We start from the raw sequence: 24,772 nt of genomic DNA on the forward strand, positions 1-24,772 counted from the left end.
TGCTATTGTAATAATTAAAATCCTCCCGGTAGATCAATACTGGAATCTCTTTATGGGAAGTGCCCTGATGGAAATGTCTCAGGGAAGCTGGGGCTGTGGAACTCTGAAAAATTCATTTTTTTTATCTGACAATTATCACCACACTGCAGACTAATTCAACAGTGCACCCCTCTCACTCTGCTTTGAATGCACTGGAGATTGACATCTAAAAAAACCTAACATCTCATTTTAACAAATAAAGGCACTATTTCCACATACAGTTTGGAATTATCAGCAATCATGAAACCAGACAAAAAATTAATATACATTAAGCACTTCATCTTCTGATGGCTTCCTCTGAGTCTCAGTTATCGCAGCCTTCTCCTCATTTCCTCTCTTTGTATCTTCCTGTATTGATCTCTGCCTTTTCATCTCTTGAAAAAAGGGGAAAGACATGTAAAATTATTATAAAGCTTGATATTTATGTATTGAAATGTGGACTTAACATTATCGGGTTTTCATATATTTATTGTTAAATATTATTAAATCACAAGATGGGAAAACAGGTTTTATATTTTCGCCTACCTGGTCTGCTCTCCACGTATTGACTGAAAGACTGGAGCTGAGTTTTTCTGACGGTAGAGTCCTTGCTGAACACAACGGGATTTCTAAACCGTTCTGCTGCTATTTGTAATCGCTCAGCACGGTGTTCCTCTGTTCCATTCTGCCAGGAAAAAAACCAGACACACAACGGTTTCTTTTGTTTACAAACGGGAGGACAGGAATGCAAAAGGTACGTTTCAGTGAGGGGATAGGACACAGCTTTTGCAGAGAGGATTTCGCAACTTGGGCTGCAGTTTATATAGGATGAAAGTATCAGCTGGGGAAAAAAAAGGAGAAGAGTGATTAACTTTTCCCTTTTTTTTTTTCTTTTTTTTTTTTTTTCCTCCTCCTTTTTGTTTTAATGCGTGGTGGCAACGACTGGCTTTTGGCTATGTGGGCACCCTCCTGCAGGACTCCCTCTACTTACTTAACAGCCAGCCCCATTAATTGTGGCCGGCATTTGCCAGCGATGCCGGTTTTAAAGGCAAAATCACTCCTTTGCAACTTTGATTTGCCAAGCGCCGCGTCTGCTGCTGCCAAGTAGCGGCGTCTCTACCCCTGAACACGACCCGTATCGTTTTAAAAGCACACTGCCTCCTGCCTGCCTCCCTGCCCAGCACAGAAATCTGGCGTTTTCCGTAGCCCCACAGACTTGTATGACAAGAAGAACTAGTTTCTAATTTTATGCCCATTGAGATAAACCACTAATGCTGGATGAAGGCTAAAAGGTAGGATTATAATACTACCCCACTGAACTGCATTTCATCAGCTATAACTTTCCAAAGCCAGATTTGTAAGTAAGCCCTTTACCGCTAAGGAAACTACAATTATCTTTTCCAGGGCTTCCTATGTTAATACTGGTAACAAATTCAAATGATTCTATCAACACAAAATATCCCAGAAGACTGAACCACCGCGGTGTGTGGAAGCTGCAGATACCGAGGTGCTGTGTACCAAACAAATATTTCATTTTATACCTAATCTTTTATTATTTTTATTAAGTGTTTTGAAAGTAAATAGGGAAAGGCTAAGATGCATGACTAATAGCTAAGCCTGCTGAATGCTGAAACTGGTTATCAAAAGCTACCAAGACTTTGCCCTTCCTCTGCATTGAGACAATCGGTAATGAGGGAGTTCTCCAATGGCCCATTCTCTAGCCTCAAGGAGGCCGGGGATACACAATCCCCAAGGGAAGGTAACAGTTTATCCTTTTCCACAAACACAGAATGCCTCATTTAGAAACGTGTAAACTGCATTTTATTAAAAAACAAATCCACCTCAATGCCAAGAGCTCCATGAGAACAGATGGACACCATATATTCCTTATAATGCCGCTTTCCAACTCTTCCTTAGAAAGGCACATACAGAGATAAACTGTTACGTTGCACCTTCTGTGGGAGCACCTTATGGGGGGGAAAAAAGAAAAATCCACTCCTTCACAGATGCTTTTCTACCATTTTCGTCAGGCTAGGTGACACCAAATCACCCTAAGAGGTGACCTGTGTGTCGTTGGTCGAATTAAGCTTAAAAAAGTATCGCTCGTACCCTCAGATGACTTTCCAGCGGCACTGATCAGACGGTTATGATTCTGGTTAAATAAAAGGTGGTTTCCTGTTATTAGTGCAATAACCATCTGACAGCCTAAACCAGAGTCTTTACCAAAATAAACAAACATGACTAATTTTTTAGGCCTGGCAACATGCTAAAATATCAGTGTGATTAGCCAGTAAATCCCATTTTAAGAAACCTTTTTATGACTGGGGACTTCTGCCACTTTACAAATGTATTCCTCTAAGCCCACTAATTCAGTTAGCCTTTTCAATCCATTGTATTATTCTTGGGCCAGCTTCATTTTGCATTAAATCCACTGCAGAAAGCTAAATTGAACGCAAAAATCAGACTTGATCCAGGCTTCCTTTTGTTCAAAGATAGAGACCGAAAGTCCTCTGCTGCTGCCACACACTTTCATCACCAATTTATAGGAACCGACAGTGTAAGGGAAAAGCAATGAAAGTCATTGTTTTGGGACTTCAAAGCATCTCTGTATCTGGGGAAGGAAATCCTTTCAGTCAGCAGCGCTTTCCCCCCAGACTGCAGGTGGGTGAAAAGTTATACCCAACTGGAAGTGCCCCAGAGCCATAGGGATATTAATGACATACAGGGACTATTTAAAAAAAAAAAATAATAGTAAGAGCACAAGGGGTCTAATTAAGAAAACGAAATGGAAAATTGATTGGTGAGCGCTTTCTGCTGAAGTGGTGAACGCTGAGAACAGGCAAAATGACCACAGACGCCGCATGTGTGTGCCTCTTTCTCAGAAGCGCTCGTTGACAAGCACTCAAGTAGGTACGCTTTTAAAGTGTACCACAGCTCGGTTTTGAGGGAGAAAACCCAGAGGGTCAGGCTTGGGAGGGCAGCGGATCGCTGCCAGCCCGGTCCCGCTCCCGCTCAGCCGGGGAGCGCCTGGCTGCCTGCCCCGCAGCAGGACGGAGCCCGCGCTGCGCCGCCGGTGTACTGACAGCCTGGGCAGCCAGGGTCGAGGGGCGCTTCTCCTGTCCGTTAGTGTTACGCCAATGACGACAAGCATCAAGATCAAAACAAAACTTAAAAAAAGAAAAAAAAAAACCCAAACAAAAAAGAGAACGTGTTGATTAATCACCAGGAAAAGCCCCGGTGCTTTGCAAACTACGCAACTGCACTGCCATGAAGGTTTTGCGTTTCTCACTGTGAAGGGTATGATAAGAAATCATTTTCCTCCTCACAAAGTACAAACCCGAAATCAGAACACACAGGTACTGAGACAAAAGCGTTAATCAAAACTTACCTTAATGTCTTGCTCTGAGCTATCAGTTACAGCTTTCTGAGCAGCACTGGAGAGTGAATTTGCCACCTGTGGCTGAGCTTCTAGGAGCTTCTTCAGCTTCAAATCCACCAACTTACTGTTTTGTTCTGCTAAATATGCAAATACCACATACAACAGAGTGAGATGCATTTAAATGCAGAGTCGCTACAACAATGTAGCAATTTAAAAGGTAGATTTAATTCACTTTTTACTTTTTTAGTTTGAAATGATAGCAAAATAGAAGGAAATATATTTTTTTTTTTTTTCCAATTTGGACTGGCATATATTTGTGTAACGTGCAGAGATAATTCCTAAGTTTTCTCACAAAAAAAAAATATCCATGTAGCACTTAAATGAAGAAGTAAACACGCTTGAAGAGAGCGGGTGAAAAACACAGAAAGTAGACAGTTTGCTCTAAGTTACTCCCATCCTGTAAGTACCAACACTTTGGTATAAAAACACACTTAAAGAGCCATTCATTTTAAGATGACATATAACAATTTATCCCATATTCTACAGACTGATAGCCCCTTAAGTTTATGAACTACTAATTCATTATGAGGCTCCTTGGCACAGCTTCTCGATGTTAACATTTCAGTATCAAAAGAGACAGCTTTCTGGTAATATTTTACTATGATTTATAGAATATGTTGAAGCTGGGGGAGCTGTAAAATGCTTCGTAATGGCATCGAAGGGACAGATTCAAAGTCTGCCAAAGCCCCAAAATCTTTTTCATCAGTTTTAGCAACTTGGATCAGAGCCCAAAGAAATAATAGCTGAGGATTTTACCTCCCAATAACATTCATTCTGTATGTCATCGTTGACTATAAGAATTTGTAACACACCTACACACAGAGTTACCTACACATACACACACAGTAAGGAGAAAGGTGTTAATAACAAACCGCAGCGCAGACCTACGGAGCTACCCTGGGTAGGAACGCGGGTAACGCTGGCGCAGAAGCCCCCGACAGACTCTACATGCAGCACGACACGAGAAACGGCCCCTGTACTGGAGCGAATGCAGCATCACCTGCATGTACGATGCACGTACACCCGGGCCTCAGGTCAGGCGCAGCGGAAAGGGCACTGGGGATGTTTTCCTACAGGTGCAGCCCGAGCGCTTGCTGCGGGCTGGTGGCTGTAACTGGGCTGGGAAGTGGAGCCGTGACTGTTTTGCCTCCCAGCTCCTTCCAGGGTTTGGAGCACTCCAGTTCATATTAGCCAAAATGTTTTGGCATGCTGGCAGCCCAGCGCTGCCTGCCTCCCGCGGTGACGGGCTGGGTCGGGCTGTGACGAAGGACAGTTTCCCTTTCCTCGGGCACACCCAGCCAGGGTGTCCTGAATTGAGGCTCACATGTAAGTACATGCACATTCTCGTGGGTTTATACATAAACATCATGTAATAACTATGACATAAGAGGTTCACATTTTATCAGACACATTCACAGCAGTGTACGGTAGCAGTGCTGACATACACAGACAGCTGCAATATTTGAAACCAACAACTGGCAGTAAAATATTTTTTTTTTAAAGTTTTCTCTTCTTGAGAGAGATGGAAAGGACTAAGATTCAGCAGGGGACACATTAATTAAGGTGGTCAAAACCAATCCCAAATGTGAAATGCCCCTTTACAGTGTTGCGTTTAAGTGCCCCAAGGAGGTTCAGCCTGCACTAGAACTTGCTATGAGTTGGCACAATTCCACCAAAATCTATGTACGCTGATTTCTATCACAGCATTTGACTGCCTTCTGTATTATTGCCCATCGTCTTCCTTACTCCTCTGCACCTCTGTCTACCCAGCAGACTGAACTGCAAAATGATGTCCCCGTTTTTTTCCGGAATGTCCTCCCATGGTGGAGATGCAGCGTTGGGTAGTGGATGTGTATCCCTGGGAAGGTATCCCTCAGGAAAGAAGGGCCACCAACATAGGTGTTGGTAAGTCGCTGTGGCTGTGTGACAGGAATATTCATTTACTCATTTTCTATTTCCCCTAAAATGAACCAGTATTTATTGGAAAAGTATTTGACAGAATTTTGCTCTAAATCAGCTTAATTCAAATGCTGGAAACACTAAATATGTTTTCTTACGTGTTTGGAAATCCTCAAAAAAAAAAATTAAGGACATGACTCAAATCTTTTGCATTCAAAAAAGACTAGAAAGAAAGTGCTATATGCGCATCATTGCCGGTTTAATATATAAAGAGCAAACACTAAGTGAAGTGGTCTGATTTAACATATGATGGGCTACGCACTTGGGTCCAGCTAGTACGGGCAGAACCAAGCCAGAGGATGCTGTCAGCAGTGCCCTCGTTCCCTCCTGTACTGCCTTTTCCCCCCATGCTGTCCTGTGTTTGCCACACTTCTCCGGGCTTGGGCTAACTTGTGGCAAGCAGAAATGCCCCGGCAGAGCAGCACAGCACAGGACAGAGCCCCCCGTGCCCCCCCCGGCTGCTGGGGACAGGCAGGCTCGGACAGGGAACGAGCTCCTTCGGCAGGTCCCTGCGAGCAGCTGAGCCCCTTCCTGATAGGCAGCGACCTCTGCGCCTTCGAAGATCTAGCTGCTTTTAAAATACGCATCTCTTGTAAGATCCTCACATATTTATCATCATATTTATCACCTGATCTCCAGTTTTGCTTGATTATTTTTGAAAGGGGAAATACCACTACTATGACTTATTACCTGACCTGCACGCAATATGATTATGCGAGCACGTCTACAAGAATACGAACGCTTTTAAAATGTGTTATTAAAAAACCCTATTATCTGAACATTGTAAAGAAAATAGGACTAATTCTGTTCAGATTTGTAACTCTGTCTCCCCACCAGAGCAACAAAGTATAGATTCAAGAACTGGTCCTTGGGGAGGAGCAGAGGGATGCCCGGTCCACACGGACACGTAGACACATTTGCTCCCCTTCCCTGAGCAGCTGGGCCGGGATGTCAGTGCAGAGAGTGGCAGCCAGACTCACCAACGTGACTGCTCACTCCTCTGCCCACCCTGCTTTGCTGTGGCAGTTCAGGCAAGGTGATTTCAGGTGGCTTTGCTTTACAAACCTGGCCAGGGGTCCCCTTCCCCATCAAACAAGCAAAAGACATTTAATTCTGCCATTGTTGGAAATGATGATTTTGTCGCCGATTTAAAATTTCAGCTGAACGTGAATGCAAAATACTCAAAAAGAATAAGCACTAGGGTTTAAAAGACCTGAGAAGGCACAAAGGAATAAAGCTATGACAGAGAGAAGCAGCACATCAGTACTTATATGATGACGGAGTGTTAGTCATGCAAAATACACAAAATAGCCATTATTTAAATTACCCGTTGAATCAAGGTCATTTTCTAGGTTAGTAAGCTCATCTCCACCTCCAGTAACAGAGCATTCAGGAACCTCCTCGTTAGTATCTATCTCAATATTATCATCATCCTCATCCTCATCTGTAGGAACATACAGCGTTAAGGTTAGTATTTTCTTACGTCCATGCACCACATCACTAAAAAAAAAAAGAATGCTTTAGAGAACAAGCTGAGTTATGATAAAAATGCAAATCATTAAATAAGTCTGGAAGGAGATTTCACTCTGTCCACTCATGGATTTATCTTTAAACCGATGCAATTCAATATACACACAGGGGGCTCTGCTGGAAACTCCTGCTACAATAAAGGTAGAGTCTGGCCTCAGCAGCGGCTCTTCTCTGCGCTGAATCTGGCTAATTCAGAAAAGCATATGTGCTTTTCCTTGTAACTCCAGTCAAAATAATTTCCCCGAGGCTCCCTGTTCCCTACAAAGCAGAACAGGCGCCGAGGCTGGCACACGGCAGGTCTGGATGGATCTGGCCAGCAGTGGGACCCGGTCTCCTGGCCAGGAAAGGCAGCGGCCCCGGCACCGAGCTCCCAGCTCGGGAGCCTTGCTGCTCCTTACTTCGCACAGCACCCCAGCGTGGGGATGGCTCTAGCTTGGCCGGGTGTCGGTGTCTCCCACCACTTCTGGTACAAGCAGGAAAGCCACCACCCAGGCCACCACCCAGGCCACCGCCGGCCTTGGGCGCAGCAGCAGCACGCTCTCAGGTTGCTGCCTAGCTGCACCACTCTGAATCAGTGTTGTTTGTAAGCTCCATACATTTTGAATAAAATAATAATTATAATTATACTTTATATTTTTTATGGGATCTTTCTACCGAGTTTCTCAGAGCAGCTTATGAATATCACTTGTAAATGAGCCCCATAATGTTTTATGAAGTAGGCGATTATTATAATTACAATTATGATGATCATGTAGGTAAATTATGGCGCAGAAAGAGTAGGTAACCTGAGGAAGATCAAATAGCAAGTGCTGAATTGTGAAGCAGATCCCAGAAATAAAACCCTGACTCGCATTTTCAATACAAATATATAATGAAATTAACGTCCATAAAAGCTAGATTAGTACTTTCAAAGCATGTAGTTGCATTGTATTCACTCACTTTTAAGTCTCATATCAAATGCTATCTACACTTGTTCAGACTTATACGCGTATTTTTTTCCCTACATATGCATGCATGCGTGTAAAAATGACAAAAAGAGAAGGCTGGAGCGTGTCTGAAGAAAAAAAGACACATAGAGTCAACTAAAGGAACTTTAAAACACATCACAATAGGAAAAAATACTAATTAGCATGACAGGACCTCAGTACGTTCACATGCCAGGTGAACAGAAAGGACCCCACGCACAGCACCAGGTCCCAGGAGCCTGGGGATGTTTGGCGCCGGGCCGGTGCTGATCAGCATCTGCCTCCAAACCATGCCAGACCTCAGCCCCAGACCTGAAGTTTGCACTCCAGGCCCACACTGCTGACGTGAAGGTCCTAAATCGTTTCTTTTCTTTACCTCTTTATCTCCCCAGTCCCTGTAATTCCCATGTGAGGACCCTGTTGCTCTACGTGCCCACCAGTCTTTTCCAACCAGCCGCTTCCGCAGCCCCTCCGTAACTGCCCATGGCTTTCGCAGACCTCTGCCCCCCGGGGTAAGGCTCCTGCCCTACACCCCCAGCCCCTCGGCACCGGGGTCTGCACGCCGGTCGCTCCAGGCAGTGCGGAGGCAGGGGGGCAAAGGAGACGGGCACAGCGTGACCATCACGAAGCGGACTGAAGGGATGGGGTAAGAAGCAGAGGAAGAAAAAACAGAGAACGGCAAAGCAGCCACAGCAACAACTCTCAAGTTTTGAATTTTCTTCAAAGCACTGCTACTTTTTCTAATTATGAGCCAGACTTCTCACATGATTTTAAATCCTTCCTGACGGTATCAGAGAAACTCAGTGGCACTCAGGCCACGGGACTCTCAAACGCACGCAGGAGCTGGAGGTGACAGCTGACATGGAAAGCACGACCGGGCTACAAGCAGCAAAGGGCCGTGGACGTTTGGAAGCGGTGGAAGAGAAAGAAAGAGGGACACCGCTACGGTGGAGTGAAACCAAACCCCCGGCGAGCCTGGAGGCAGGCAATGACTTTCCAAAGCACCCAGAGAAGTCAGCCCGCAAGGTCAGCTCACGACTACCCGTCACCCAGCAGGATGCTGGATGTGTCAAAACAATCTAAACAAGATGATAGGGTTTAAGACTGCTGCATACTAAGGCAATGCCTATATTAGATTATTTGATTTTCTTTAATTTAATATAGTGCGATGAGATCAGAGGCACTGTCTTTGACACCACCATTTTAGGTAACAAAAGAGATGGGAATGTCGAAGACACCAGCTCCTAGTGTCAGATAATGACCTGACCTAGTATTTAATTTCAAGTTGGCAGGCTTTGACTGAATGTGACTGTAAGGACATTTACACTTTATTAATAAATAAATAAATAAATAAATATTTTTCAATTAAAAGCATTCATTTGAAGTGATTTCAGAAATTTTCAACTATCTTTCAAGATCTACAGATTCCTTCTTTTAAACTACTCTTACGGTTTTTTTCCAGTCCAATGTTCTTCCAGTGTATTAAAAAGGGAAATGTGTTTAGGGAGCATGTTACAGCAAGATTTTGCAATTATAAAAGATAAAAGGAGCAACATGACGAAGAGATAACATATCTTTTATGAAAAGAACAAATTACTAGTGTGAAAAACTTAAAACACTTGGTCTAGAACCAGGGCACGTATTCAGCAGAGTACTGAAGAACCACTTCCTTGAGCAGTATGCAAACATGGATCCTACAAAGACAGCAAAACTTTACTGTGCTGTGAAGAAACGAACAAAACTAAAGACAAAATGATTAAGTCAACAACTGAACAGCACTGACCATTACCCTGCACAGCCTGGATTGAAGTCCGGGCTGAAGAAATAAGAATCTTTAGGAACCAAATGGAAATGCCAGAATATTGATGGAAAAAAGATCCAGAGGCATTTTTTAGCTCATACATCTTACTATCCAGACTAAGCTCAGGCTCAATTTGTGGTTAAACTGATATTCTCTTGACTCAGTTTAAGCCTGTCCACATGTGAAGGAGGTGCAGCAGACTTTATCAGTTTCTAGATGAAATTAAAAAGGAACAATTTTCATAGAGAGGTGAAAGCACTGATGGAGGCTGGATCACGTTAGCGGCAGGAGTGTGTGCAAGCTGCTGCTGGAGCTGTAGGCACAGCACTTGCTCTTGAGGGAAGATGCCTCCAGCCTCCAGGGCCACCTGGGAAATCCTTCAAACCTGTGGATATTCAGATATTTAGTTTGTTTACTTTCAGGTAGAGAGTTCACTTTAAGGCTACAGGATGTGACAGGAGCATCTGAACAGTAGTAAAGGAAGCCAAGGTGGGGAATGGAAGAAATGTGGAGTTGAAATACTGGTTCAGTGTACACGAAATCAGATGTCAGGACAAGAAAGTACAGCAGTAACTGCCAACAGATAGAAATACTGCCTGTTAAAAACATTAAATAGGGGGCTTAACACTGTTTTATGAGTTGAAGACTAAGCACGATGAGTAAGCCTGAGCTACCATGTACGTTCCCTCCAAATCATTGCCTCAGAAGTAAAATCCGTAACGTACCCTGAAAACTTCAAGCACGCATGTGCAATGCCATGCCAGCTGGCTCTCCTTGGCAAGTTTTGTAACTGCAGTACACCTTTCCAGCTTTTGTTATTAATTCCAAAATTTCTGAAGACTCTTTTTTCTCTTATAATACATTTGGATGCTGCTTCTCCTGTGTTTTTCCCTCCCTGCTCCTCTAACATCTCTTTCCTGCACTCTTCACGTGTTCATTCTCTTCTCCCCTTCCAGTTTTGCACAGTTTTGGTGCTTTGTTCACCAAAGCCTCTTCACACTACCCTTGTCTTACCCCCTGTCCTCTCCGTTGTTTCCTCCCGTAGCTGCCTACTCACCACCTCTGGATCTGATCTGCATCCTCACAAAGACACTGTCTCAAAGAAAGGATGGAGGTGTGCCAGAGAGCAAAGAAAACAGCCTACCCGAATCCCAAAAGGGTAGATTGGGTGTCCCACTGCACGGGGACAATACAGAGATAAGACGTCAATTCCTTTGTCCCGTCGCTGCTGGGAAGAGGGAGGATATTTGGATTCCTATCTTGATACTGTCCCTGGACCCATCTCAAGGCATCCGCTTATCAGCCTGAAGCTAGCAGGACATCTAATAAATTTGAAGCTGCCATCCCAAACCCTCTGGCAGTTGGCAGGAAGAAGTATTTTCTGTCTCACATGCCAAATAACCTATGAAAAAGACTGGATTTTGTAGCAAAGGATGCTGCTTATCCAGGAAAGTTTCAACTTGCCATAGGCATGAGTTTTTCAGACCATGATTAAATAAAGCCTTTTAACAGAGGATGTAGCACCATGCCAAAGCATGAAACTCTTAATAAGCATACAGAAACAAGGAGAGTTACCACGTCTTCACCTACAATAGCAAGCAAGAAGTCTGTCTTTAAAAATCCCCAAATCCCAAAGCTGAATTGTCACTTTTTTTCTGGAGTAAGTGACTTGAGAGAGGGGAAAATTATTTTTTTTTACATTCCCTTTTTGCAAATTAAAATGTAGCAACCAATGCAGAAGAAAAGATTAATGCAGCATAATGGACAAGAGAGCTTGGAAGACATAAGATATTACCATAAGCTTGTCTTGGGTATTGTACTGGGAATACAGGACTATACACAGAAAAAACCTTCCACATGTGAATGCAGTCCGGGCAATATCCAGCATACAGTTGTAATAAGTTGTAATAAGGAGACTGTCTATTAAAATCTAATTTTTGGTGGAAATAAAAAAAAAAAGAAAGATATTAAACTCAGAAATAATTGTAATTGATTTATAAAGCGTTGGTGCCGTTTCACAGAACCGGCTTCATTTTAGATGAATGAATTTCTTGAGTGGAGATCTAGTGTGGCACCTGACATTGCCAGCCGTGTGGTAGACGTATGTGGAAGATGTGCCATCAAGAAAGTTATTTGAGAGTAAGTAGAAAGAAGTGCTAAAAAAATGTACATTGACATAAAAAGAGCAAAGAGGAATAAAAGAAGGCAGGGAATGAAATCTGGAAGTCCAAGAGAAGCTCAGATAGCTTGCCTGAACTACTGTATGAATAAAGAAAAATCAAGGTAGGAAATGTAAACCAAGGAGGTAACTCCAAGCACATTGAGAAGTAGAAAGCAGTGAAATTGTTATACTGGATAAAATCCAACAGGTATAGTGGTGACAACTTTATGACAACTTGTTTGTAATTACTGATACTGTCTCCTCCTTTAGTAACACAAACTCTGAGTGCATATGCAATTTATACATATGTATTTTTATTTTTTTTAAATATATATGCACCGTGCACCGTTACCTCTGAGGCTGTTTTATAAACTGAAGGAAGGGCAGGAAGAGCAATGGCAAAGTTCAGAGGAAAACATGAGCAGGGAGGGCCACATCCCAGAAAGCTGAACACTGGGGTATTTAGCCACGCTACAAGCGAGACACTGCGACAAAGCAGGGTAGCTACTATGCAAAGGAGCAACGGGGATATGCCCAGACAGCATTGCCTGCTTGGAGGGGAGAGACGGCAGGAACAGCTCTGCACAGGCACAATAAAACAGCAAGGAGGAAGAAATGAAACAGCGTAGGATGGGGAGTCACACATTGCGAAGAGGGATGAGGAACACCACAGTCTACTTAATACACGAGTACAGTGCTGTTTTGCTCAGCCCGTCTTACTCCCTCCCCACCGAGGATGTGATTTCCTCATCTGTCATGGAGCAGTTATGTTGCCAAGCCTAGTTTTCTGGGCAAAGAGAGGAAAACTGAAGGCCAGACCCAAAGGGAGACATACAACTAAGTGCTTTTCTCTTTGGTGTTAAAGGGAACAGGAGTGTAGCATTTCGGGTGCGCTAAGACTGTATTTAAATATATATGCGTAGAAAATGCATGTAGTAGAGAAGAAAAAAAATATTGTTGAATCTACATGCATTGTGAACGTAAAGCTGGATTTTTCCGACACTTTGGCTTACAATTACATGGTTGTATGAGAAATACAATTTCCCCTTAGAATATATAGGAGACACTAAAAGAGCAAGAAGCCTGTACTGAAACGGGTGCTCAGCACCCATTTGAGTTTGAGTGACACTACATTACTCCAGCTCGTAGCACTGGCAGGTGTATGAATTTTAATGACATTTCAAAGTCAGTTTAATAACATTATAGCAATATTACAACTCAAAACCTGTAAAGGCAAGTGGTATGTCAAAAGACCACCATTTAAAATCAAAAGGTTGTTTCCCCACCTCCCATGGGCTGCCTTTAAAATTCTCTACCCAAGCAGTCTTTTGAACACATTTAATACAAAATTAAGTATTTATAATGTCGTTTTTCCCCAAAATTATGTTCACGCTCCTATGTAAAATCTAGATATTGAGGAGATTTTAACCAACAATCATAAAATTTTAAAAAACTGTAGGTAACGTCAAATCTGTCAATAAAGAGCCAATACGAGCGACTTGTTCATATCCCATCTTTTTCTTTCAATCACACATATGCTTTCCTGTTAATTGCTGGAAATTAAGTGACACAACGCTGATTTCTGAAACGTATCTACGGCCAGGTCTTTTGATATGTGCACCTGATGAACAACAACAACTTGAAGTGTAAATAAAAGTGATACCCAAAAAGGTCTCTGGTTTCTAGGTTGCCATAGGAATAAGATACAAGGTTCCTCAGCTCACCTCCAGATGCCTTTGACCTTTCTTTCAACTTTTCTGCAGCCATTTCACTGTAGCTAGGAAGTTCTGACATCTTCACTCCAGATCGAGCTTCTGCTATTAGCTGACGAGCTCTCTCTCTCAGCTGCCGACGCCGCTCTTCATCTTGCTGCTAAGATATATTGAACAGTTGCCAACTCAGTAATTGACAGAAATGCAATTTCATTCTCAATCTGATCATCATGATAGTAACTGGTTTACAGCATGGTGCTTGGCCCACATTATAAATAGGATGCTCGATATCAGTTGGGTGTCACACCACAATTTTTAAAGACATCCATGAATCAAGATATTTTTTTTAAAGCATTCCCCAAATTATTAATGCACTGGAAACCTAATTCTTTGCAATTTTAAGCATTTATAAATTATGTTCTATAAATGTACCTTGCTGAAAATTCTAAGACACTTTTGTCTCAAAGTAGTAACTATAAGAAGTTTTACTGGAGCTATAAAAACGGTTTTACTAAATTGAATTACTCGTTCGAGGAATACTCTGTCACAGAACTGGAATGAGAAGCCAGATGTTGCTCTCGGTTACTCCAATCACCAAACTGACTTCAAAGTGCAAAGTGACATCGAATCTGAGGCATGGAAAGGAATCTAATCCTTCAACTTCAATGAAGACATCTTTTTTTTTTTTAATATAAAATAAACTAATGAAAATAAATGAAAGAACAATAGATGCCAGAGCAGAAAAGACTTTGTGCCACTTCAAAACATCCTACTAGCGGGGCTTTGGTCAGTAATTAAAGAGACCACACTGGAGCCATCCCAGCTAGCGCTGTCCCACCAAAGCTTGTAACCACCTTCGGAGGACGATAATACTTCAGTTACATATATGAGCAAAGTTCTGCAGCATGACATTTTGGAAAAGTCTAACCCACCCTACTAAAAAAATATTAATAAAAAGATGTGTTCAAACACATCTGTAAGAATCTGTTAAACCCTAAGTGAAACCATTTCGGTTTTCACCTTAAACCCCAGATTTTTTCCAAAGCTCGGGTTCTTTTCTCCCTCCTGCTGCATCAGAAATGCCCATCAGCACCACAAAACCAGCGCCTGGCTTCATGTCAAATGTACCGGTAAGTTTGTGTCACCGACACCATGACTGGGCTAGAGCCCAGGTACAGGCGGTTGACCCGGACTAAGTGGAATATAACACCAAAGTGCCCGATTTCGGGAGCAGCCTCCTGGCTGGCTTCCCACCAGCCCCGAAACCCAGCATCCCACACCTGCAGATGCTGCTGAGAGCTGCTGCTAAGTGCTATTTAGTTTAAGCAATCATTAATAAAACAAGGGCAAAATACTAATTAGGTACATTTTATCCATTTCCATGTAAATTGTTTGTTTGTAGCTATTTACTCAGCATTGTTCTCGGCACAATAGAAAAAATGCAAATGACTGAATCAGAACGCAGCCCTAATGGGACTTTCTGTTTATACCCATTAGCCCAGAGGTGTGCTGTAATTCAATCCTCAAGCAGCAAGATTTAGCCTCATTAACAGCTTGCATGGGCAGGTTACAACTCATAAAACCCTACGGTAAACAAAGTATATGGACACAGCGCAGTATCTTGCCCCTGAGTGACAGCGCCCCGGTCCCTATCAGATCGCCTGGGTTTACCTCCCCCGGGCCCCCCCGAGGCAGCATGGCCCACCGGCTGCCTGCACCCACCCTGCAGCCCCCCACCAGGCGCACAGCAACATCCCATCAAAAACTTATTTGGTAAAGCACACATTAGAAAGGCAACTGGAAACCTTCCCCCCCTGCTCCTATGCACCATAATAGATCAATTTAATTTAATTTCTAGCCAGCCAACTGACACAGCAACCCACTTTCTTTCGACCCACAGTATTCTGTAACATTAATTACATTGAATTTTACATGGAATAAAACTGCTCAAATCTCTGCTCTTCGTAATTCCTGGGACACAGGAACTCGCGGTTTTGGTTTAAGTGACTTTTAAGCAAACCATGCAAACCTTGTACTTAGGATTCCCATGTGGTGTAACGTCAAACAATTGAAGCTACTACAGCACGCTGGATTAAAATCAGGCCAGCTACGTGGTCGTGACAAAAATAAAGCCCTAAACTGAGCAGGCTGGGTCCCCCTCTGCTCTCCCCCCCTCCTGAGAGAGAACTTGTATCCTGAATTATTAGCATAGTCATTACCATCCCGGGGATCTCCAAGCAAACACAGATTATTGTGGTTTGTGTTTGTGCTGATTAAGCCCATCATCACCAGAGGATAAGAGAAAACCAGCCCAGCTCTTGCTTAAATTCAGTTCAGGTATCTGAGCCCTGGGTGACTGCGCCTGGTGAGGGAACACTGGTGGAAGGAGCAATGGAACTGAGAGCAGGACAAGGAAGTAGATTCAGTTTTGAGGTACGGAATGATTATTAAACAGCAAATCAATCCCCCAGATTTTAGAAAGAGCCTGGGAGAGGTAGGGAGGCATGAACACAGATATTTTTCTTTAAAAAGACACACGAAGAGAAGCTCTGCACCAAGACAGGGCCATGCAAACACACACAGAGTGATTTTTTTTTTCCTTTCCTGTACAGTGGAAGAGAAAACTCAGTAAAATCTTCCACCCTCTGACATGAAGCTGACACACCAAAGAGACATTAAAGTTTGCTCTGTTATTTTCCCCCAATTACTTTGTAATGGTCTAAAGATCTGCCACGCAGATGCACAGTGAGGAAAACTTCACCATTTAAGGACAAACTCCTCAAGAATAAGTAATGTAATTCCTTGTTTCCCTCCTATAAAAATGTATTGGTATGCAATTTTTATATTTCACAGTTCACCGACATCTCGGCAAGCTTTCTTCCACTGCTTCAATGGTGCTACTTTTAATTTTATCCTCCTTAGTCCTAGTAATTAAAGTGATCAGCAGTGGCATCCCAACGGCTTTGACACAGCTACAACCCCCTAGCAGACTCCGGCTTTTAAGGAGAAGGGGAAGAAAAAAAGGACGGGAGTTTCATTTCACTGGAACAAGAAAATCAAGCTTCTCCAATCCTCAACTTTATCCAATTGTTCTTTCAGCAGCCTTTGGATCTTAAGAAACAAATAAAAATGGCTGCCATTAGGGGGTCCCTTTTGTACTCGCCGCAGACGGCAATGACTGACACTGCTTTGGCCAAAAATGATGCCGTGGATTTGGGAAGGTGAATTTGAATGTGAAACGCTGGCGGGGCAGTTTCCGAGACCATTGCCCGGCCAGCGACGTGGCTCGGCGGCTGCAGAGGCCGAGAGCTGGCCAGTGCAGAAAATATGGAGAGAGGTGGGGTCCTGCAGGGGAAAAGCCACCCCAAAACAACAAGCAACCACCCCCATGAGACCCAGCTCCTTAAATCACGAAAAACTCTGCAGTGTTTTGCATTGTCAAGAAAACAAAAACCAACTCTGCCTGGGATTTTCAGTTGTCCTTTGGCAGAATTTTGGGAGGATCCAAACTGAGTTTACACCAGAAGTCTGATAACGTATTAGCCTCTCCCTAGGAAAAAATAAATAAATAAGTAAATATATGTAATCCTGTGAGCTGCATTTATTTGATGTTTTAAAAGAAAATTCTTTACCGTGTCCATAGACTGGGGGGTGCGGGGAGTGGTAAATTAGTGATACTCCTCGGCAACGAAATTAAACCCGAACTGTACCTATGAGGGGGAGCGATTCCTGTAGCTGTAGGTTTCAAAATTGTCCATGGTTTGCCCCGAGTGCGCAGTACATCTAAGAGAAAGAACTTGACTGCCACCTCTTTCATCATTAGACAGGAAGAACGGCTCTGTTATTAGCCATTCAGAAAGAAAAAGACTTCTGCGCTTGTCCAGAGGCAAGGATTACTAAAATGTACCTATTCAGTTAGTAGAGAAGACAGAATAAAAAAATAAATAAATAAGAAAAAATTACACGAGCTTTAAAGGTTTGGGCAGGCTGGATTTTACTGTGACCTTGATCGGCTCTTGTTTGAGTAAATAGGATTTGGGATGAAACATTAAAACTGTTTAGCAGATCTTTTCAAACCATTTCAAACTTTTCTTATGTTGGTTTATAATATAACCAGACATGCTTGTAAATGGCCACACCTGCTCATTTCTCTGGGGATGGCCTGATCTCTGCCTTTTCTAACAAAGAAAGGACGGGAGAAAAAAAATCAGCCTTTCTTGTTGCAAAACAGAGTGGAAAGTCAAAATCTTTCTCAAGTTTGTTCCATCTGGTCAGATTAAACCTTTGATCACCCTGGGGACCACAGTTATGTTTGGTCTCTACCACCGTTTCAGAACAGCTCAAAACACACAGGTAGCGAGCGAAATATGAATTGCTAAGCAGGGAACACTCGCCAAACAAAAGTGCATCGGCTTTGGCTGTCTGTGGCTAGTCAGATCGTAGGGAGTGGGCAGCACAGAGACACAAACATCTGAGAGATTTGCTGCCTTCTGCCCGGCGTCCACACCAGCTCCCTTACTGCCATAAGCTGTGTGCAGCTCGAAAAGATTTTTTCCCCCTGAACGCATGGCACAGAAAGTATCAAATCACCTGTCATAAAAAAGCAGCTGCTGGCTCGCAATCTGTGGCACTGGTGGGCTAATGAGACCAGACAGAAGGAAAACAGAAGTAGTCCAAAGTCTAAAATGGGAAGAATCACAAATAATGTCTTAACAAAGCTCTGCCCTTTAAGAAAAAAGAAAAGCCCCCAAATCCACAGTAAAATGGGGTTGCTTGGCTGTAAACTGGAAAACGTCTTAAACCGAGGAGGTGTTTTTAAAGAAACGTTAGCCAGCCATTTTTCATTTTTTTTCTTAACGTCTTCTATGTTGTTTGCAAAACCTACAATTCACTTGGTACAGTATTTCTGGTGTGAAGGATTCTGGCTGTAGAAAAACAACCCATTCATAATTTAATTGCTCACATCATTGAGAAATTGAGAAACTCTTCGTTTACTGAATGAAAAAAAAATATATGTATTTGAAAAAAGGAACGTCTGACTAAGTAAGTATCACCTTGTGCTACATCCAAGGCCTCTTGCTGGTTGTCTGGCTGCTCTTTTGTAGGCAAAAAGGAGCTGAACGCTCCCTGGCTCCTTAGATCTGGCCCAACAAATGCACTGCCAGTCATGCACATGGATCCAGCTTAAAACCCAGTGTGAGCCTAAAAGAAGCTAGTCAAACTGGCACCTACTCATGCAGAAGGAGATAGATTTGTCATGACAGGCTGATTATTCAATGTAAAGAAACAGTTTAGCTTTTCTAATCTGGTACAAATACATCTTTCTCAGAGAAAAAAGTAAAAGGTCTAACAGTTCAAGTATTTAAAGTAAAGAAACCAACAAAAAAATTGTAACGTCAAAGTGAACCATAGGTATTTGTGCTGGAGCATTCTGCAAAACAGCCCTGCCGTTCTATTCAGATAAATAAGATTTAACCCATTTAACCCTTTAGGAGCTGCGCATCTGCACGTCGATCAAGGCATGCATTTCGCTTTCACACCACACTGGGCTCTATGGCAAGTTTTAAGGGTACGCTGCGATGCCTAACACCAAACACTCCCTGTTTTCCCCCTCTCCTCGCCCGCCCCAGCACAGGGGGCTCTCCCGGCAAAGTGACACCAGGGCCGCCTGCCTGCCCAGCCGCCTCCCAGGAAAGAGCATCCAGAAAGCCGACCTGAACCAGAGCAGCCACAAAGCCCTCCGCTAACTTCTTCCCTGGAATTTTCTCTGCTTAGGCAAGTTTGTGCTCTCCCCCATCTGGGAAGTGTAATTAAGGTCAGCCACCACCGCAGGCACCGGGATCCAGGAGCCTGTTACGCCTGTCACCACGACTGCGATGCTGTTGGCATCACCCACAAACAGGGTCCCAAGCGTGCAGGCTGAGAAATATCCTGAAATCGTGCCACCGCCCAGCAAGGGCGCAACGCCCGCTCCCGGACCCGTACTCCGACGGTGGCGTTTGCTGCGCCTTTCCGCAGCACGCTCACAGCCCGCAGCTCAGGATGCTGCTTACTCACTGTAGGAGTCAACACTCACCGAGCTCCACTTTAGGGATTTTCTCTTGTGTAAACTTGACTTTATAATTTTTTTTTTTAAAAAAAACAAACCAACAAAAAACAACAAACTCAAAAAACCACCCAACAAAAAGTGGTGTTATGAAACAAAGACTTTTGGCAAGTGTGTGGGATGCGTAAGCCGGAGAGCAGCATCTTCCAGCCTGCCACCCTGGGAAGCTTCTCCTGGGGGGGGGCAGCCCCGCGCCAAGGCCGGAGGCCGGAGGACGTGCCCTCCCGAGGAATGCTCCTGGTGCACTCCCAGCCGAACAAAGCCGCGCAGCCTGCAGGGTGCCTCCCAAAGTGGGGGGTGTCCCCCCTTCCTCCTAATTTTCCGGGGAGGGTGGCGGGATCCCAATCCGCTCGTGTGTGATGAGAATGGGAAGAAAAGTGCAAACCCTGCAACTCCCTGGATCCTATTTTGCTGGGTTTTTTTTGAAAATGTCCTGCAAACTGCTGGCAGCTTTTTTTTAATGGAAAATACCAATCGCCTAGGATCTATACCTAGCCTTTTGCCAATAATGAGAAAACTTCACCTTCTGTCCCCAGCAATTCTTAAGAAATCTTTTGCTGTTATTCCTACAAATCCAATTACAGATTGTTGAGTAGCTAGTGGAGTAAGCTTATTGAGGAGTGTCACATCACTAAGTCGTGCGTATGTGTTTCAGTTTGTAATGTGGTCTGAGCCGCTGTAGAGGTGTCAACTTAAAATGCAAGTAAGTAGCAGAACAGGGCTAATCCCAGCCACTACTCCCCTGCAGCCAAATTGTAGCGCAATGAATGACAGTGGAAATGCAAAGATGCCACTGTGCTTATCACACACAGCCAGATGGTGGACCTGGATCAATGCACACATGCCACGATCAATGCATTTGATAAAGAATTAAGAAGAAAACTGTACATGTTATCAAAGAACTTGTACATGGCATAATTATGATTCTGCATGTGCTTACTGATGATATTGGAGACTCAGAGGCAGGTGATAATGAAACTGATAGGAAGAAATAGCTTAAAGGCTACAGCATATGGCCTCAGCACTAAGAAATCTTGTCAAATAGTTCAGAAAGCTTTTTTAACTGTTATTACAGGCTGCTCATAGTGCAAGCTGGTGGCAACATTTTAATTTTTTTTTTTAAACCTGAAATGTCAAAAAGTTACAAAAGCTGTACTTTTCAGAACGGTACAGAAAATAATTAAGACGCTATTGTGTTTTAAACATGGCCCAAAAAACCTACAGGTAGAGAGAGCATTCACAGGGTTTTTTTGGGTGTGTGTGTGGTTGGGCATTTTTAGATATATATAATTCCGCATTCCCTGAATAAATGTATTTAGACTTTAAGGGGGCTCATGGCAGTTTAAGGCATGTATCTGGGTAGCAATTTGCATTCCTCACGCCAATTTCTACAGATACAGTGTCGATACTATTTCTCATCAAATCTCGAGTATTTCCCTGTTACTGCTTGAGCTCTGCCAGCTGCATTGCAGCCACCTCGGATGCGAAAGAAGGTAATTAAAATTTTGTGCAAAATAAAGTCTAAACTAATTAAAAAAAAAGCATATACATTTATAATGTATAAAAGGTACCTAAAATAAAAATTCTCATGCTCCAGTTGATAGATGAGCTGTCTAATCAACGCCTGGACGTAACTTAAGTGCTCTCATTAGTGCGAAGACCTTCAGGCTAAATAAGACTAAATCCCTTAAAAATTGCTTCTGCAATAGAAACCCCCCCTCTTACCATTTTCCTCTGCCTAAATCATATCAATTAAAAAGAGAGAGAGGGAGGGAGGGAGGGAGGGAGGGAGAGAGGCATTTTCACATGACTTTGTTTTAACTGACACTCAAAAAACTATCTTCTGAATCCAATTTAAAATGTTTCAGCAAAAAAAGTTCATTAGCAACCAATGAAAGAAAGAAAGAAACAAAAAAATCGCGCCGGAGTTTAGTTTCTCTTTCACTTTAAGCCTGCACCTTTAATCAGCGTTAAGGCGCATAATGCCCACTAAATCCTTTACCTTAACTTTTTTTCCCCCTAACCACAAATATTTAATCAACATCGCAGCTTTACACTAAATTATAGAATCTATCAAAATGAGACTCCAGAAGAGTGAAGCGTCTGCTTTATTTGCAGCAGGCTGAGGAGGGACACCCCCCCGACCCCCGAATTTCAATTTGTCCTGACAAACCATTGGGTATTAAATTCTAAAGGCACGCAGAGTGCATAAAGAACTGATGGCTTGATTAGCTCTTGTGGTGCAATTGAAGGAGCTGTCTCTCTCCCCGCTTCTCCATTTTGAGAAACACTTTGATCTCCGTTCAAGTCAATTCATGAACATCAACTGACAAGACTGCATGAAACACCCCAATGGTTAGCCCCAAACTCATAGCAAACTATTTGGTTTCATTAAGGCTTCAGGAGAAGTGACCAGTGACAGTCCTTTCATTCAGAAGCCAACAGGCAAGTGACTATTTAAACTTTAATGTGCACAATGTACTGCTGAAGGCCGCTACACCTATAGTCAGTCACTCAAGTATGAATGCCTTCACCTACGATTTGGTGACATGTGAACTGCTACGTGCAGCTGCAGCCTCATTAATGCATTCGCCCAGATTTGTTTGCGGGACTAAAGGGGCGAGTCGCAGTATTTCTGGTGGGAGAGACGACTGTATCTTCAAAGGAAGGTGGAACAGCAGGTGCTATATAAAAGCTAGCAATTAAAAAAAAAAAAAAAAAAAAAAGACTGCATTTTGAAACGCAGGAATTGACTAAACATTTGCACGCACGTAGCAGAAACGTCATCTGCTCCGGCTGAAAATATAAAAGAACTCGAAGCGCATCGCCTGCAGACGCAGAGCGCTGGGTCCGGTGCGCAGCTTTGCTACAGTAAACTGCGCCCATGGCTCTCCCCCTTTCCCAGCTGCCCTCTCCAAAGAGTCCCACTTCAAAGAGTTCATGTTTGCACCAGTTCCTGTCAATGCAGGTCAGAAACACTAAAGTGGAAAGTGGCTGCAGCGCCGTGGCACAAAGAGTCTCCGCGGCAGAAATCAAACAAAGCCCAATTAAACTAATCATAACGTCCCAGTGAACACAAGGAAGCTCACCTGGTATTTCTGGACTTCTGTGTGAATTCCCAACTCTACTCGGTACTTGGTACTATAATTACCCTGACCAAAATACTGTGAAATTACTGCTCTGATCTACTAATGGCTGCAAAAAATCAAGCCGTTGTGGTTCCATGCCAAGGGGCCGTAGCAAGGTGGCGCAATGCTTTCTGACAGAGACGACAACTTCTAAAAACTCAAAAGGGAAAATTAACGGGATGTGGTTTATGTTGCCAAGGACTGTTCATTAATTACCAATTTAATCACTGCTGGAGGCATGACATTACAAAAATCTGGCTGAAAGTTCTAATAGATTATGAAGACCACCTAAGAAGAGTGACCAAGAAATGTACAAAACAATTAATACTGTTTCACTGCTATCAAAGACACTCAGATTATTTTACATCAAGTGAAGCAAAAGAATTAGTAGCTTCACAGTGCCACCACTAGGAACTGTAAATACAATGGCACACAATTAGTAATGCACATGTGACTTTTCGTTCAAGGCATATATCCTTGGGAAAGCCAGAACATGATAAGGAGAACAAAAGAAACATTTTTAAATGAAATGAATAAAGATTTTAACTCTACCCTTGTGCATGCTGAGCAAAAACAGAATAGGCGATGCGAAATACAGCTCTAAGTAATGCCGATATCATCCTGGGATTCACAACAGCGTGTACCGAACATCCACACAGAACACACCCGCCGCTGCCAGCAGCCATAGGGAAGGAGCATTCCAGATGCTAAGAAACCCGGGTCTCGCTGCGTACACAAAGGGACAGCCCTGAAACACCGACAGCTTTTTTCTTTTTTTTGCTGATATTTATAAATGGATAGAAGACACTGAAGTTTTTGAACTAACGTTGTTCAGACGATCTTAAAATTCAGTTAATAAACTGACAGCCTGTTTTCTGAGAGCGTGCACAGTTTAAGCTGTAGCAGACTACGCAGCACCTTGAATTTACATCCACATCACACATAGCCACGTATTTTTATATTCAGGCCGGATGCTTAAGTGGTGTAAACAGATACAGCTTATCAAAATAACAGCAATAAAATTCAGCTGAGAATCTCAAGCATTTATATCTAAAACTCAAACTGCATAACATTTGTCTTGCATTAGCAAAGGTTACACTTTATTCGTGAAATCCCTCCCGGTACAAAACTGACAGTGCATACTAATTCTTCTTAGAAATGAGTTTACTTGCACTAATTGATTTATTTTCCCAGCTACGTCAGGGAGTTGTCTCTGACAGTGTTTGTGTAGAGCAAAATAACACAACTTCATAGTGCTTAAACAGATCAAATATGAAGTCAAAAGATGTAGAACCTTCTTGGAAAGTTACAGATTATTTTTATTTTCATGTATTGAGTAGCGTTACATAAAACAAGTTGTTTGTTATTGCCATCAAGGAAATAAGATCAGGCTATCTCAACCTTAGCTTGTTGTTATAAAGAAGTAAATATCAGTTCAGCTGGGGTTTTGAAGTGTTCAGTCAGCAGGTCTAACCTTCATTTAAAGAAAAGTATATTGTTAAAAGAGCTATAAAACTTGGAATGCTCATGAAATGTAAATACTATACAGCACAGCCTTATCAGCTTAAACCATATTTAACCACTTCATAGTGGCATACAGACAAGACATATAAATGAACAACAGGGAATAAGTTACCAAAGCTCAGGGATTACCAAAATAATGTTCAATCTTTTTACCAATTAGATGGTAACTTCTTCTTTGTAATCTCAGGAAGATCTAGTGATCATATCTAAATCTGGTTGCAATTATTAGCATGACAGACTAGTCTTTTTTCAATCAATATTTTCCAATTAATATAAAAGACCAAGGCTGCCATCTGCAAAGTACTATACCTCAATAAATTCACGTTAGATGTTTAATTAATAAAGATCAGATTTTCTCTTTGGGGTTTGGTTTTTTTTTTTTGGAAAAACAAGATAGGAATAACTTGGGAGTGTTTCCTTAAATGAATG

At 42.7% G+C, this 24,772-nt stretch overlaps 1 protein-coding gene across 13 annotated transcripts in view; it reads right to left on the reverse strand.

Moving 5' to 3' along the window:
* The window catches only part of EHBP1 (EH domain binding protein 1), a 219,728-nt gene that overhangs the window by 32,478 nt on the left and 162,478 nt on the right, over positions 1-24,772 (reverse strand). For 3 of the 13 annotated variants that reach the window (XM_056342894.1, XM_056342897.1, XM_056342902.1), the window contains 5 exons: positions 13,598-13,745; positions 6,744-6,860; positions 3,407-3,531; positions 565-703; positions 307-413 (listed from right to left, as the gene is read on the reverse strand). In XM_056342894.1, coding sequence (XP_056198869.1) covers positions 307-413; positions 565-703; positions 3,407-3,531; positions 6,744-6,860; positions 13,598-13,745 — 636 coding nt within the window. Of the gene's footprint in view, positions 1-306; positions 414-564; positions 704-3,406; positions 3,535-6,743; positions 6,861-13,597; positions 13,746-24,772 lie in introns of all 13 variants that reach the window. The other 10 variants (XM_056342893.1, XM_056342899.1, XM_056342896.1 and 7 more) reach the window with 6 other exon arrangements.

Source organism: Falco biarmicus, chromosome 6 (assembly GCF_023638135.1).
Source record: "Falco biarmicus isolate bFalBia1 chromosome 6, bFalBia1.pri, whole genome shotgun sequence".
Taxonomy (NCBI): Eukaryota; Metazoa; Chordata; class Aves; order Falconiformes; family Falconidae; genus Falco; species Falco biarmicus.